This window comes from Micropterus salmoides, unplaced genomic scaffold, assembly GCF_014851395.1.
Source record: "Micropterus salmoides isolate LMB-PRFRI ecotype aquatic unplaced genomic scaffold, ASM1485139v1 Ms_hic_scaffold_10, whole genome shotgun sequence".
NCBI lineage: Eukaryota > Metazoa > Chordata > Actinopteri > Centrarchiformes > Centrarchidae > Micropterus > Micropterus salmoides.
In genome coordinates this window covers 770150-787536 of record NW_024040041.1, presented here as the reverse complement: position 1 = coordinate 787536, position 17387 = coordinate 770150, and the positions used below count along the sequence as shown (strand labels likewise).

The 17387-nt window shown below is 41.9% G+C and overlaps 1 protein-coding gene across 1 annotated transcript in view; it reads right to left on the bottom strand.

Annotated features, from left to right (window-relative positions):
* The window catches only part of hao1 (hydroxyacid oxidase (glycolate oxidase) 1), a 30331-nt gene extending 16044 nt beyond the window's left edge, over positions 1-14287 (bottom strand). The window contains exons 1-2 of the mRNA XM_038739065.1: positions 14079-14287; positions 815-966 (exon numbers count right to left, since the gene is read on the bottom strand). Of these exons, the coding sequence (XP_038594993.1) occupies positions 815-966; positions 14079-14215 (289 nt within the window). The 5' untranslated portion in view covers positions 14216-14287. The remainder of the gene's footprint in view (positions 1-814; positions 967-14078) is intronic.
* Positions 14288-17387: the final 3100 nt, after the last annotated feature.

Here is a 17387-nt window from a genome sequence, read left to right as displayed (position 1 = left end):
GACAGCAGTATTTATGAGTGTCTATTGCAGGGGTATTCAATTAGAATTCAAAGAGGTCCAGTTAGAGAAAATTTCCCGAAGCAAAGCTCCGGAACAGCAAAACCTCTAACTTGAGTTATCATTCAGTACCATAACGAACAGTTGTATCAACATATGTTTTTAGTCAACAACGGCCTGTCAAATCAAAATATTTCAAGAATATTCACTGTCAGTTTTCACATCAAACTGGAGGGATAATAAATAATAACTACTCTAATAATAAATTCTAAATTTAAGTAAACTAAAATAAAGAGCCTAATTTTTAGAACAAATTACATAAACACAACACATCATAACAAATGAACATCTGTAATGCCTCCTCTTCTCTTTCATTCCCTCTTATAGAGCAACCAATTTCCTACTTTCTCTTGTTCAGTGAGAAACGTGAGCTCTAGCTTGTCCTGCCAGCTAGCATTGTAGATTGATGAGATAATCTGGTTTTGAACTGCCTGTGGGAGGAATGTACATGTAAAAATCTGTACATTCTTGATTAAAAGCCATGTGAAGTCTCTTTTCCCTTTCCCCAGTTCGTGTGTGTTTACAAAACGTCTCTGGTGAATCTCGCGGACTCGACTCGCAGGCATCGGTATGCACAGATTTGATTGGCTGAGCAGCGTCACATGAGACGATTGGAGCACATGCGATTGGTCTGTAAGTTTCCTGGTCCGCTAAACCTGGAAACTCACAGTAAATGCTAGAAAAGCTGCGTGGGTTAAAATAGAAACGCTCCGTCATGAAGTAGTAAGTTTCAATAATAAATCAGCTGTAGGTTTACCTCTTGCTGTAGCTGTCTCTCCCTCAGGATGAGCCATCCTCTGCATTGCTGTAGCTGCAACACAGAGAGGCACGCTGAGCTTCTGGCCCAGAACAGAGACAGACAGATCGACTGTGGACACATTCCTCAACACCCGAGGGACAAGATACCACCTGGATACACACGCACACGCACACACATACACACAAACACACACAGTGCATGTAATTTACAAATTTAAAAAATCTTATTTTTTGCAGTTGATAACATGCATTTCTCTGACTCTGTTTTTAAACTGCTTTATTAAGTTTATTAATTTTTCTCCGCTACAAAAGTGTTTTTGCAGCAAAAAACACAAGACTTAGAAACACAAAATTGGCATGTGGGCTAATATCAAAATCAATATCAATATCATTGACCTCATGTCTATAATAATAAATGTACTTTTTCACAATTATCTCAAAAGCAGCTTGGCCTGGAGTCAATATTCTCTATCTCTAAGTCATCTGCATTTGGTCTGCTACGCAATCTGCTTGGACCTCGATGATTGCCACTTCGGCTATATTACTATCATTATTGGTATCAATACTGGAAGCAATAAACGCACAATGGCTTTGTAGTCACTGTCCAGGACAGAATTCACTCAAAGTAAATGCTGTAATACAGAATTTTTTCTTTTTGTCTAATCAAATTCATTAAATTTAGAAAAATTTTACTCATGAAGATATCTATTTTTACAGCATTTATTTGCACTTTCCTCCTGACTTTTCTTCTATTAATGCACTCAGCTCTGCTTGAGAACCTGAAGCTGAACAACATTTACTAAGAGCTGAAGTACATTGCTAAAAAGTTGGAAGCTAAATTGTTATACTGTCAAAACTGGAAGCTGAAAAGAGTTAGCAAAAAGAAGGTAGGTAATAATAAGGTAGTAAATAGCTGAATCATAGCACACATGCCCTTAAAGCGGAACATTTTGATGAATTGAATTGTTTCTATTGCTAAATGGTAGTAGGCTAGATCTGAACCCACAGACAGAAGGACAGTGACCACGTGCCTCTTCTGTCTCACCGGGTCGACACACAGACCACCACTGTAGCATATGCAGGAAATGCAAAAGCAAACCTCATCATGAAGTATTTGCATGGACAGACTTCTCAGGATCTCTGTGACAATGGTACAGCCGTTAAAGGCCGTTGGATTCTCAACCAAAAATGCAACTGCAGGGAATTGCAAAATATCTTACAGGAAAAAATCCTTTGGCCTGACTACCTTTTCAATCAAGGGATGAAATCTGGAATGAGCTGCCTATTGAGCTAAAAACAACAAAATCATCAACAATTTAAAACTAAACGGAAGAAATTTTTGGAAGATAATCAGTGGGTGGTACACATATATGTGCTCAATTGTTTTACTGTTACTATTTGTTGTATGTGTAATGTTAAAAGCCCTTCTAGGGGGGGACCACCACGTGAGCCACTGACATGAGGCCGAGAAGCCTCGTGATCGACAGAGCCGTCACCACCGTCAGTGGAACAACACGGCGGAGCAGCTCCGTCAGAGCGTCCAACCTCTCCTGAGAGAGAGACAGAGATGCGCTCTCCATTGAAAGGAGTCCAACACCACACCCAAATAGGTAAGCCTCTGGCAGGGGAGAGGAGTGCTCTTCTTCCAGTTCACCATAAAACCCAGGTGATACCGGTGTGCGACAAGCCTGGCCGTCTGCACCACCGCCTCGTCCTGCGACCGTGCCATTAGCAACAGGTCGTCCAGATAAAACAGGACCCTTCATCTCCAGAGCTGTCTCGACACACTTGGAGAAGGTGCCAGGAAGTGACCAAACGGCAGGCAGTTGTACTGGTACCGGGCACCCTGGAAAGAGACCCGCAGGAACACAGAGAGAGTGTTCCAGGATGACGGGAACGTGAACCTGACACACACACACACTCCAGCACCTGTTTTACTGTCAACATGCAAAAAGGTCTCTTTATAATTGTTTTGTTGAACAACCAATTTTTTATCTTATCCATTGCGCCATCACCACCAGAGGGCAGCTATGAAGCTTGAGAGTTTTCAGTAAACAGCGTGGCAAAAAAAGAAAACTAGATTTATGAAGACTAAAGCTGTCACTCTGAAGGTCAGCATGTGATGTCACCCACAGCACACAAACCTGTGTGCATGTGTTAATGTTGACCAACTGTGAGATTGGTTCAGGCACAAACATTTTTACTAACATCAAGATGATGTCTTATTTCTTTAGAGGCGTTCATACTTCTTTAGAGGTGTCGTAAAGTTATGTACACTATTTGTTTCATTGCACAATGTCCTGACTGTGGAAAGGAGAAATTCCTTATTGTGTTAGGTTAAGCATCTGTACATAATTTCTATCAGTGCAAAAGTAAAAGCTTTTCTTGAGCATTTGTTTGGGTTTGTAAAAAAAGTTAACTTATGGTGATGTTACCTTAAGGCCTGCATTTTTTAACGCTGTCCTTTTCTGCAATTTTGTGTTGCTAAGCTAGTTAGTATTTAATGGTAAGTTTACTTTAAGATTAATGGAATAAAGGTTCACTTGTAATTTCTGTTGCAAGTCAATTAAGACATTGACAGGTTATGTTCTCCATCTGGTTGAGAGGGCTAGCTCTGTCCTGGACTGTCCTCTGGAAGGACCTCAAGCTGAAGTCCATCAAGGACAACAGCTTTCACCCCCTGCATGAGACAGTGGTATCTTTAAGCAGCTCCTTCAGCAGCAGACTGCTGCACCCAAAGTGCAAGAATGAGCGCTACCGCAGGTCCTTCATTCCAGCTGCAGTCAGACTTTTTAACTTGGAAGCAACATAACGTGACCATCATATTGCATCTGTGCAATGTTTAACCCTGGTCCTACCTGTACATACCTGCATCTGTAAGTAGTGTACATATTTATTCCAATTTTAATTCCTTTATTTATTATATTATAATTTAATGTCTATTTTATTTGTATTTTTTACTGTTTTGGTTTGTTTTTTTTACTGGAGTTGATGCAACAATGAATTTCCCCATTGTGGGATTAATAAAGTCTATTCTATTAATTGTAAACTTCATTGTAACGAACTGCGTTCTTTTTTTCAAATGCTTTGGAGACGGTTGCAAACAGATATTTTGCAGATATGGAGCGTTTAAGGCTCGTTTTTCCCGGAGGTACAATGAAACGTTAGATACTCCTGTTACTGTCGGGGCAGCATTTACTTTTTTTAACCCTCCCGCTGCCCCGGCTTTGTGTAGACACGCCGCGTCCTCCAGGTCAAATTGTCCCACTATCCGCCTCGTCACACACGTCACCACAGGTAGGGCAGTAGGGGAGCGTGCACATTTGCAGACAAATTTAATGCAGCTGCGGCAGGTAGTGTGCATTTTGCTGTCCTTCTTAGGGGGGGCATATCTGACACCTCTTTCTCTTACTAGCCGCCCCTGCTGATGCCCCCAATTCTGAGGAGCGTGCGATGGTATCGGGATGCCAGGGTCGTTGTCCTTCTCGTCCTTCTCAACGTCGATCCCTCGAGAAGCCGGACTCATGAACAGATCTGACCAGCGGCGTGGAGACTTCAGCGTGACGGAGACGCCATCTTATCTCGATGAGCGGGTTGACGAGTGCCTTGCCCAGGGTTGGTCTCTCTCCATTACACAAAGGCGTTGTATGCGGACACGTCGAGGATGTTGTGGAATACGACCAGGGGCCAGCGGGCGGTCATCCTCCTGCAGCTGTACGTGACAATCACCTTGTCTAGGTTGTCAACGCCTCCTTTGGTAGCGATGTAGCAGAGAACGAGGGCCGGCTTGTGGTTCCTGTTTTTCTTGGGCACATACGAGGCTAGATCAGCAGGCCTCGTGAAGGCGAACTTTGAGGAGAAGACCGAGAGGGGGTTGTAGCCAATTCTGTGGTCTGGTCGCTGTCACACAGACCACTGGTCGCTGCCACACAGACCACTGGTCGCTGCCACTAGGGGTGCTAAAGATACTGTTCGCTGCCACACAGACCACTGGTCGCTGCCACACAGACCACTGGTCGCTGCCACTAGGGGCGCTAAAGATACTGTTCGCTGCCACACCGACCACTGGTCGCTGCCACTAGGGGCGCTAAAGATACTGGTCGCTGCCACACAGACCACTGGTCGCTGCCACTAGGGGCGCTAAAGATACTCTTCGCTGCCACACAGACCACTGGTCGCTGCCACTAGGGGCGCTAAAGATACTGGTCGCTGCCACACAGACCACTGGTCGCTGCCACTAGGGGCGCTAAAGATACTGTTCGCTGCCACACAGACCACTGGTCGCTGCCACTAGGGGCGCTAAAGATACTGTTCGCTGCCACACCGACCACTGGTCGCTGCCACTAGGGGCGCTAAAGATACTGTTCGCTGCCACACAGACCACTGGTCACTGCCACACAGACCACTGGTCGCTGCCACTAGGGGCGCTAAAGATACTGTTCGCTGCCACACAGACCACTGGTCGCTGCCACTAGGGGCGCTAAAGATACTGTTCGCTGCCACACCAACCACTGGTCGCTGCCACTAGGGGCGCTAAAGATACTGTTCGCTGCCACACCGACCACTGGTCGCTGCCACTAGGGGCGCTAAAGATACTGTTCGCTGCCACACAGACCACTGGTCACTGCCACACAGACCACTGGTCGCTGCCACTAGGGGCGCTAAAGATACTGTTCGCTGCCACACCAACCACTGGTCGCTGCCACTAGGGGCGGCTGTGGCTCAGGAGGTAGAGCGGGTTGGCCGTTAATCGGAAGGTCGGCGGTTCAATCCTGGCTCCCCCTGGTTGCATGTCGAAGTGTCCTTGGGCAAGATACTGAACCCCGAATTGCCCCTGGCGGCTGTTCCGCCAGTGTATGAGTGAGTGTGAATGTTAGTTTCCGTTTGAGCACTTAGGCTCAGTGTATGAATGTGTGTGAATGGTGAATGCAGATGTAGTGTAAAAGCTTTGAGTGGTCGAAAAGACTAGAAAGGCGCTATACAAGTACGGAGCATTTACATTTAAAGATACTGTTCGCTGCCACACCGACCACTGGTTGCTGCCTTGCTGCCAGGCTGCCAGGCTGCCACACCGACCTCTGGTCGCTGCCACAGTCTCTAAGGGAACGCTCCTTTCTGTTCCTTGTCACACAAACTGTGGCTGTATTAAAAAAGGTTAGTTTCAAGTTTTTATACAGTCTATGGTTCCAAAGTAGACCTAAAGTGACCTTAGATCATTTAAATGATCTCAACTGGCAGATGATACAATTTTTTTGTCTAATAGAGAGGAATGGATCAAAGCAATTAGATGTATTGAGGAATTTTCTACTGTATCAGGCTTAAGAATGAACTTGAACAAATCTGTTTATTAGGCTACCACTTAAAGAATGTGAACTATCAGAGGTTAATGGAATCCTTGTGAAGAACCCAGTTACATACCTGGATGTGATAAGAATGAAAAACTCTGCAATAACCTAAACTTCAGCCCTATGATTAAATAAATAATGAAAAAGGTTCCAACATGTGGTGGATGAGGCATCTTTCACTGAATGGTAGAGTTCTACTATCTAATACAGAGGGAATATCCAGATCTATGTATCCTTATCACTGGAAATACCTACTGAAATATACAAAGAATTAGATAAGATCTTATTTAATTTCATTTGGAGGAACAAATGTCATTATTTAGGGAAAGATACCCTATGCAACATAAAAAAATTAAGTCTGGAGGTTTTAAGTTTTGAAACCTTAAACTTATACTTTCCAAAGATAAATGGCTAACTAAGTTGATAAAATGACCTGGAAATGAATAGATAGTATTTTATCCGCATGGTTGCCATTATTCAATTCAAAAACACCAAAGTATGAAGAAGACATCGCAAACCAGACTTAATCTTTTAATTTGGCGAGAGAGGGCATGAGACGAGGCTCCACAGTCTTGGGTTGCTGCCACACAGACCACTGCTGCCACACTGGTTGTTGTGGTCGCTGCCACTAGGGGCGCTAAAGACGGTGGTCGCTGCCACACTGACCACTGGTTGCAGTTGGTTGTATCTACTATGTAATACATCTTTATCATAATTCTTTGTTAAATATACTATGTTATCGATTATGCCTACTCTTATTGTTGCACTATATATTGAGGTTTGTGTGGTTATAGCCTATCTACAGTAACAAATATATCTAGATCATAATACTTTGTTAAATATAGCCTACTAATTTTTGATTAACTATATTCTTATTGTTAAAATCAGTCTAGCTTGGATTCAACCAATAAGTGGTCACCACACTTTCCTTCACAGGTGACAACACTGGCCGCCTTCTTGTAGGCAAGAACCAAAGATAGAGAGATTTATTACTGCAGGTTAACCACACAAACTGCAATATACAGTGCACCAATAAGAATATAGGCATAATCGATAATATTGTAGGCTATATTTATCAAAGTATTGTGATCTAGATAGATGTATTAGCCTACTGTAGATTGGCTACAACCACACAAACTGTAATATACTGTACGCCTACAGTGCATCAATAAGATATAATAGAGTATATTTTACAAAGTATTGTGATATAGAAAGATGTACACACACACACTTTCATTCACAGGTGATAACACAGGCCTTGTTATAGGCAAGGACTAAAGATAGATAGATGTAGGCTATTACTGTAGGTATAACCACACAAACTGCAATATATAGTGCAACAATAAGAATAGGCATAATCCATAATATTTTAACAAAGAATTATGATAAAGATGTATTACAGTAGATATAACCAACTGCAACCAGTGGTCAGTGTGGCAGCGATCACACCGACCAGTGTGGCAGCAGTGTGGAGCCTCATCTCATGCCCACATGCACACACACACAGCAGTCCATTACTTGCCCCTGATGTCTGCAATATTGCAACAAAGTTTGAGTTTTAATAGCGTGAAAAATGCCACCAAAGACTATTGCTCAAGGAGAGCCGCAATTTCGCCCTTTATGATAGGTATAACATTTAAGTGTTATTATTTTACGCACTGATGGCCGCCGGCACACAATAGCAAGCATATTATCATATGTAGCGCTGTACTAATTGGAGGATGCATCAAAAAGCCAATAATGCTAAACAAAGCAGTCAATACAGAGTCTAATTCTAGTTTCATGTTCGCTGGTTGCGGCCTTAACCTGTTTGTTCAAAACTGTGAGCACAATAATGGCTGATGGTGGAGAAGTGCAGCCATCCTGTCAGTCATGCGGTATAAATAAACAGATTTGTTCAAGTTCATTCTTAAGCCTGATACAGTAGAAAATTGCTTTGATCCATTCCTCTCTATTAGACAAAAAAAAAAATTGTATCATCTGCCAGTTGAGATCATTTAAATGATCTAAGGTCACTTTAGGTCTACTTTGGAACCAAAGACTGTATAAAAACTTGAAACTGACCTTTTTTAATACAGCCACAGTTTGTGTGACAAGGAACAGAAAGGAGCGTTCCCTTAGAGACTGTGGCAGTGACCAGTGGTCGGTGTGGCAGCCTGGCAGCCTGGCAGCAAGGCAGTGACCACTATCTTTAGCGCCCCTAGTGGTAGAGACCAGTGGTCGGTGTGGCAGCCTGGCAGCAAGGCAGTGACCACTATCTTTAGCGCCCCTAGTGGTAGAGACCAGTGGTCGGTGTGGCAGCCTGGCAGCAAGGCAGTGACCAGTGGTTCGTGGGCCAGCAAGGCAGCGACCAGTATCTTTAGCACCCCTAATGGCAGCGACCAGTGGTCGGTGTGGCAGCGACCAGTGGTCGGTGTGGCAGCGACCAGTGGTCTGTGTGGCAGAGACCAGACCACATAATTGGCTACAACCCCTGCTGAGAAGACCGCTCTGCCCTTGGTGGCGGAAGCTCGGGCTTGTTCTTCCTGGCGGTTCTAGGCATGGTGAGGTTCCTCTCGAGGAGCTGCTGGCCGAGCTCGTAGGAGGTGAAAAAGTTGTCGCAGGTTACGTGGCGGGGACCCGCGAGCGCCTTGGTCAGGTCGAGCACGACCACATGCCCAGGTTCATTTCGGAGGTGGGAGCGGGTCCTCCTGCTGCCGCAGGGAGGGGCCTCCTGGTGTAGACTTTCATCTTCCAGGCGTAGCTAGATTTGTCGTCGCAGGCAACCCAGGACTTGATGCCGTACTTGGCCGGCTTGCTGGGCATGTACATGTACTGAAGGGACAGCGACCTGTGGAAAGGGGGCGATGGAGAGAAAGATTATTTATTTATTTATTTAAATTTTTAATACATTAACACACACACTTGTTTTTATTTATGTAATGAAATTTATGGACTGAATTGAATCTTATGTAATTTATGTGATGGGTGAGAGAGAGAGAGAGAGAGAGAGAGAGAGGGAATGATGGAGAGAGATAATAATAATAATAGGAAGGAGAAGAGGAAGAAAAAGAAGCATACAAATAACAACAACTATAACAACACTGCAATACCTCTGAAGGGAACAAGCTACTCGTCCACTGTTATCTCGGGCCCTGGGTTGTACAGGCAAGGAAGCCGCTCTGCCCACCTGTCCCACAGGTCTCTGACCGCAGCCACTTTGTCTGCGGCACGTCTCTGGTCTCTCTGGTCTCGCGGTCGTCGAATCGCAGCAGCGTCGACTACGCATAAGGACCTTGAGCAGCATCGTGGCCCAGAATATGGCCCGTCCACTCTCCGCGTCCCACAGGCTGGCCGCTCCCTGCATTGTGATGCTGACACTCAGAGGACCATGTGATTGTACCGTTTTTGGACACAAAGGTCTGCTCTTCGGCTTCTCGATCTTCCTCTTCGTCTCCTTCTTCTCGATCCTGATCACTCTCCTCGTCCTCGTACTTGTGGTCGTAGTCTTTGTCCGACACGTATTCGTCATTGGAGTCGTCAGAATACCAGTTGTTGTCCTGAGCCCAGGTTCAACAAACTCTGAGTGTAAACCTGAACTCTGGGTTGACGAACTCTGAGCAGTCAAACTCAGAGTTTTCAGTTTCAGAAAGGCCGATCAGAATTAGTTCAGTCAACTCTGAGTATGTTGAACCTGATTGAAGCGCGTGCGTGGGGATGAAAAAAAGCCATCATCAATGGAGCTCCGATACTACGATTCACCATGGCAACGGGTAAATAAAGGCAGAGCCTTTTAATCGGGTGGAGCTATAAATATGATTTCTGCCAACTCGGACCATGATTGGCTCTAAAACGCAAGATCGATATGTTAATATTAGATTTTATACAGTGTTGCTCATTCATCATTTATCAGACTGGAATTGATGATAGTGATAATGATAGTGCTGGAATTCCCCTACAGCCTGTTATTCATTTTAAATAGCAACAGGCATGTTTATTCAGCTGGAACCTGACGGGGCTAAATGCCGGTGGCAATAACTGATGATGAAAATATTAATTGGACAGATTAGACACAGTTTAGGCTCTTCATGGACCTGTGATTGTAAAGTGACAGTCCGACTCAGTAGGCCTATGGCTATTAATGTTTTTTTTGCAGTGTAAAATGTGTCTAGGTTCAAACTGACTGTGAAGTTTTAGACGTCTATGTCACATTAATACAATCTGCCTCATTTTGTATTTTATGAAATGCTGTCAGAACACATTCAGACTATCAGCAAATAATGAAAAACTCACTTTTAAACTACATTTATTTGTTTCAGCTGCACCACAGTCATCCGTACTCAGAAAAATTCACTTCATATCCAGCTGATAACTACGATAGGAATGTTCAATCTGTGCCACTACAAGACGAAAGGTTACTGTTCATTGATCAGTTTTATACAAATTAGTTTAAACAGTACAGCCTACTGCAGCTCTGTAGCGCATGGTAAGTGTTTTTGTGCAACTGTTGCCAACCTGACAGCTGCCTTAATGTCCAAAGAGTCACTGTGTTATAAAGGACAGTAGTTTATAGATTTTATTCTGTGCTGAGGATAAATTTACGATGTCCAAAAAGAACTCTTTGTCCATACATCAATGACGGATTGATCATAAAAGCGTTCATGTTCAAGATCACGTTGGGGTAAAAACACTAATAGTAAAACACTAATCCCTGTCTAACTGGGATATCGATGTTTCTAAAGATGTAATTGCGTTCCAATATGTGCTTTGATATCGACAGTCTGAATGAGGAAATGCAGACGGCCGCATCAGGCTCCCCAGAGAGAAACTCAGCGTTTGGGCAGCCAAACTCATAAGGTTTTGTTTCCAAGGCCTGGTTTCAACAGAGCACAGGGACTGAATAAATGTGGAATAGCATTATGTGAACGCCAGTGCCAAGATAATAAAGAGCTAATAGCTCACATGAAGGAGCATATTGTTGAAGGACGTGTTGTGAGTCGTCCAGTGAGAGGATGCAAACAAATTTTCAAGGTTAAATCTTAATTTACCACCCACATGTCATGGAAACAGAGAGTTTGCTTCTCATAACTCACAATTGAGTGAAAGATACAGCAGATGATGAGTGGCTGTTGACTCTGCAGCTGAAAGACATTGTGGACATGATTTGTGCTCAGAAAATCTCTCTGCCTCAGGTTGCATATCTTGATGTTCTTATTCAAGAATATTTAGAGTCAAGAAAAGCTTTATTCTATGAAAGTAGCCTGAAACCAAAGCATCATTATTACATCATTACCCAGCAATGATTCTGAAGTTTGGTCCCTTGATCAGACTATGGACAATGTGCTTTGAAAGTAAGCACAGTTATTTCAAGAGATGGAATTTGAAGAATTTCAAAAACCTCTGCCTTACTCTCTCTGAAAGACATCAGATGTTGCAGACTTATCTTTCAGCAGGATCGGTGGATCAAGCTGTCTTGCCAAATGAGTTTATCTTGGTCTCATCAGACCACAGGACATAGTTCCATCAAAGTAATCAAAGATGCAAGTTGTGTAGTGTGAACAGCACGTCCATTGGCCGACACTGAAAGTCGTGTAGTCTGCATGAGGCATTAGTTTATTTTATTTTGTTTATTTATTTTGAAAATTTGCGTCGCTTGTAACAAGTTACTACCCACCCTGCTGCAGGCGTCCTCACTACTGTCTTCAGGTAGGCTATAAGTAACAGCAGCACAAAAGAAAGGTCTGTAATATTGAGGGACTTTGTTGCACCTGCCTCAAGCAAACTTTTTTCACCACCTTTGCGTTGTGTTGCACGTTTTTTGTTTTGTCCGTTTAATTATGTCTGATGTGGAGTGTGTAATTGACACTCATTGTAAACTGCCTTGTCTCTGAGCCAACTCCACCAGAGAAAAGTTAGGGGGACAAAACATAGATTTTTGAAATGTTAGGGGGACATGCACTGAGCACTGACAGGCTGACCCCCCACCCCTACAGCCTCTGCAGCAATGCTGGCAGCACTCTCTGGATATGACACTGAGCATGTGCATTCGACTTCTTGCTAAAATGCATTATAAGCTTCTACTAGCTAATGTAATAAGTTGGCTAAAGTTTAGCTAAGGCAATATATAGTGACCATACAGGCTAATGTACTGTACATTACACTGAGACACTGCAGGTGAACACAGTAAAATTTGTCCAATAACTTCATCACAATCGCCACTTCATTGAATTAGGTGTTTACAAATTTAAAAAATGATCATAGGCTCCTCATCTAATAAGTATGCATTCTATTCTATTAGTTAGTTGTATGTGTCTCACCTGTGGTTAATTGCCCTGCCTGCTTGATGTGTGTCTGGTGTGCTCAAGTATAAAATGTCCTCTGTTGTAGTCACTTCTCATAGTGTTGTCATTGTTTGTCGAGCATTTCCCTGCTTGTTTCCGTGTTTGCCTTGCTGTGGATTTTGAGACCTTGTTTGGATATATGTTCATGTTTACCTGCCTTTGTTTGGACTTGACTTCACCTTGTGTAGGCCTGACATTTTCTGTTGGTGTCTATATAAACCTTCAAGCTGCATCAGAGCCTCTGGTGTTTACATCTGGGTCTAAACTCTGTTTCCTGACTCAACAGGCCCACGGTCCAACTAGAAATACCCAGCAAATAAACAAACAGGCAGCTGCTGCGTTTTCACCACAAAGAATACCATTCACCCCAAAATTTACGCTCTCTAGGATGGTCAGGCTTATATTAGAATAGGTATCTTGAACCTATGTACTGTACTAGTACAGAGTTAGTACAAATAATTACACTGTAAGATGGGAAGAATTGTGCTGTGTAAGTGTAAAATGTATACATATTGCATTAAAATATAGGAAACTTCATAAAGTTATACACATATTTTGAAGACAAGAATAATAACAATAGGAAGGAGTAGTTATGAGTGTGACTGCTGCTTACATCAATAAAAAACGCTGTAGAAAAGGGAATGGTGACAAAGCAATCATAAAAATAAATTGAAAACATGACATTTAAGTACAAAAAAGATGAACCTGCACATACATGTAAAAGCAGAATGACAAAAGATAGACGACCTGTTTTGAAATACGGGTGTTTCACCACATTCTAAAGTATCTGCCACCATTATCTTCTTATCTTTCTTGCTCAGGGCTTTGCAGATGACACAAATGTCACAGTAAATAGTACTATAGTACTTTAGAGTCTGAGGCACATTGCTGTTTGTAGCTTTAAGTCTCGTGCAGACTACACAACTTTCAACGTCGGCAAATTGGCATGCTGTTCAGACCACATCTTGCTGTCTTGTGACAGGAGTCTTAAAGTCATTGTGGCGTTCACACTACGTGACTGATCAGTGACAGGGGGTCACAGGCTACACCACCTGACAATGACTCTGTCACCCAAAGGCTGGTCTCCAAACCACGTTTTGTCAAGAAAACACACGTGAAATGTGAAATGGGAAATGAGGCTAAACTATACATGAAACACTTTTTTTTTTTTTATTGTAATGATAAAAATGATAAAGACAAAGAATATGAGTAAAATAATGGATTAGCACACACAAGTAGCAGGGATTGTCTGTGCACCAAAGAGAGCTGGAGGAGAGTAAAAAGTGTTTTGCAGTGAAAAAGTACTCGAGTCGGCCAACTCCTCCAGATATTTGGCGTGCTAGATATCTGGCTGTTGTCGGCGACATGTCAGCGATGCGTCAGGGAGCCGTTTCAATGCATCATTGAGTAGTTAACACTTAACGACTGGCGACCGCCAGTCGATCGGTGATTTACCCCCGATCACAGCCCGACGGTTGCCAAGCTCACTGAGCGTAAAATCTTGTAGTGTGAACTAGGTTTTAGTTGAACTTTGGCTTCATGCTAAAACACAGTGTCCAACAGAGCCTCTCAATATGTGTGTGTGTGTGTGTTGTACCTGTTAAAGGCAGCAACGTTGTCAGCCAGTGTGATTTGCTCATCAGCCCCTGAGCGGTAGTAGTCATACACAGCTTTAGGAAGAACTTTCCTGGCTTCCTCCTCGAAGTCTGCCACACACACACGCTGCCCTGACATGGCTGTCCACTCAAACACCAAAACACTGTGTTCACAGTCCGTCACTCTGACACAAAGAGAAGGGCTGTTGTGATAAGCAGAGCTGCTGTAATCATTAACCTGCTGCAGGCTTTGCCAGCCCTGAGCCTCTTCAGTTCATGATTTCTGAGGGGGATGTCAATCTGCTCAGTTAAAACAAGACAAAGACATGTTATGAAGGTCAGAACAAACCTAGCTAATTACATCATGGTTATGACTATATACAATCTGGACATTTATATCCTGCGCATAGGTTATGAGATAGTGCTGGCTGCCAGTGAACTTTGAATCCTCATGTGTAAGTGTGTCCACATAAAATTGCTGATGTGTTTATTCAAGAGACAACTGTCCACACGCAGTGGGAAATACTGTGTAATGTTCCAATCATGGTGAAGCAGGCCATGTCAGAGTCAAAGCTGAGATGCAGCACCAAATGTTAATTATTCCTCTTTTCTGTTAACATCAGAGTTCCAGCAGTTGTCTATTGTCTTACAGAAGGTCTACACACGTTGCTACCACAGTGCAACTACTCCTATAGCACCTTTGTCAACCATTGCTTTGTACTTCATTTTGTACAGAATCAATACACTATAAAAAAAAAAAAAAAGAAAAAAAAAGGAAAAATCATAAAATAACAGTAAAAAGTCTGGCAGCAAAGTTTCCAACCACTTCCCGTCAATTACAGTAAAAAACCTTAAATTATTTTACAGAAAAATTTTGTTTTTTAAAAACAGATAATTACTTTAAACATTTTCCATATTTTTACAGTCGAACAGATGTGGAATAAAAAAATCATTAAAAACAACCTCTGTAGAATGTTAAACAAATGTATCAATCTGTATAGAAACTTAAAAATATTGCAAAAATACCTTAAAATTACATAATTAAAACGAAGACTGCTGTTTCAATACAGTATTCTTTGGTATTTTTAAGATTGTCCAATCCATCCACAAGAACTCCCTGTCAAAGTACAGATTTTTCAATGTAAAGCACAAAGAAAATTCATATAATTACCTTCAAATACCATAATTTAAAGCATAGATTTATGTTTATTTTATGTCATTATTCAATATATTTACAGTTAATTCCTGTTAAATATTGGTTTTATCCTGTACAAAAAAAAAAAACAAGTGATATTAAGTTATTGTTTTTTACAGTAATTACAAGCAACTCTCGATATATCTACATACTTTTACCATTTAAATACGTGGGTTACTTTATATAAACATTGTTTGACATTAATTACAAGCAACTCTCCAATATATCTACATATATACTGGGGGTGGCTGTGGCTCAGGAGGTAGAGCAGGTTGCCCGTTAATTGGGAGGTCGGCGGAAACCCGAGTGTGTGAATGCTGAATGCAGATGTAGTGTAAAAGTGCTTTGAGTGGTCAAAAAGACTAGAAAGGCGCTATACAAGTACAGAGCATTTATATTTATATATTTTTATCATTTCAATACGGGGGTTACTTTATATAAACATAATTTGACAGTAATGTGAGACATCCACCAATGTGTCCCTGAGCAAGACACTTAACCCCTCGTTGCTGACATATATAGCAATTGTAAGTCGCTTCGGATAAAAGCATCAGCCAAATGAATAAATGTCAATGTCGGGACGGCTGTGGCTCAGGAGGTAGAGCGTTACTGAACCCCGAATTGCCCCTGGCGGCTGTTCCGCCAGTGTATGAATGTGTGTGAATGTTAGTTTCCGTTTGAGCACTTAGGCTCAGTGTATGAATGTGTGTCAATGGTGAATACAGATGTAGTGTAAAAGTGCTTTGAGTGGTCGAAAAGACTAGAAAGGCGAAACTATACAAATACGAAGCATTTGCATTCAAAATGTCAAATGTTAATTACAAGCAACTCTCCAATATATCTACACATTTTTACCATTTAAATACGGGGGTTTACCTTAGTTGTTATTACCTTACTTATTTGACAGTAATTACAAACACATCTCCAATAAATTTATACGCTTTTACCATTAATGTATGTAATTAAAGGCACATTTTCTAACCATCAATAAACATTGTTTTATAGTAATTAAAAACTTTCCAATATATCTACTTTATCTTGTTAATGTACATAATAACAATAACAATAATAATACATTTTGACAGTATTAAAAAGCAACTCCGATATATCTACAGACTTTTCTTATTAGTGCATGTGATTTACTTCATATAAACATTATTTAACAGTAATTACAAGCCACATTCTATGTGCACACTTTCCCTATTAGTATATGGTGTTTTAATGTCCAAAAACCAGAAGGTCTAGGTTAAAGTGCATTTTTATCAATGACTTTTTCACTGAATAAATATACATTTTTCTGACATTTTACAGCATTGTCCCATCCATTCACAGCAGATCCCCATTTGAGATGTATGTTTCAAGACGTATTATAACCAAAATGTATCATAAAATGACCATTTACTGCTTGCTTTACAAAGAAATTCACAAATTTTACAGTGCTGTCATTAAAGATAAAATTTTAATAATCTAATAACCAGCCATATCAAGTTATAATAACTTGGGTCTGACACTGATCAACCCAATAAGAGCCCAGTGTTTCCCACAGGATTTTGTGAGACTATGGTGGGTGGACATCAACCCCCTAGGGGGATCCGGGGGGGTGCCCCCCGAAAGAAAAATGTGTGCATTTTAAAGTGTATTAACTTGGTACACTTTAAAAGCAAAATAAAGAGGCTAGATCTATGACAATTGACAGTTGACAATTTTGTGCCCTAGTAAATAGTAGTAAGTAGTAATTTGATCATAGACACTGCATAGATATAAATGGTACAAACCAATGCCGAAGGTGCCCCCTGAGCAAAGCCCTGAACCCCAAACCTCTCCCCGGGCGCTGTATGATGGCAGCCCACTGCTCCTAAATAGGATGGGTTAAATGCAGAGAACTAATCTCCCTTTCTAATCTCCCGTTTAGAGTGCACAGCGAAAAATTTTAACTGGATGGGACTAAATCTAAAGTTCTAAAGTAAAAAGTGTGTAAATTGCCAAAAAATTAATTCCTGTTGGGTTTAGGCAATGGCTCCAAGAGGCTCTTTTGTACGTCTGGACATGATACATGTACCACAGAAATTTTAAACACATTGGTGAAACTTTGCCCGGGGGCTGCTCTGTAGGGGGC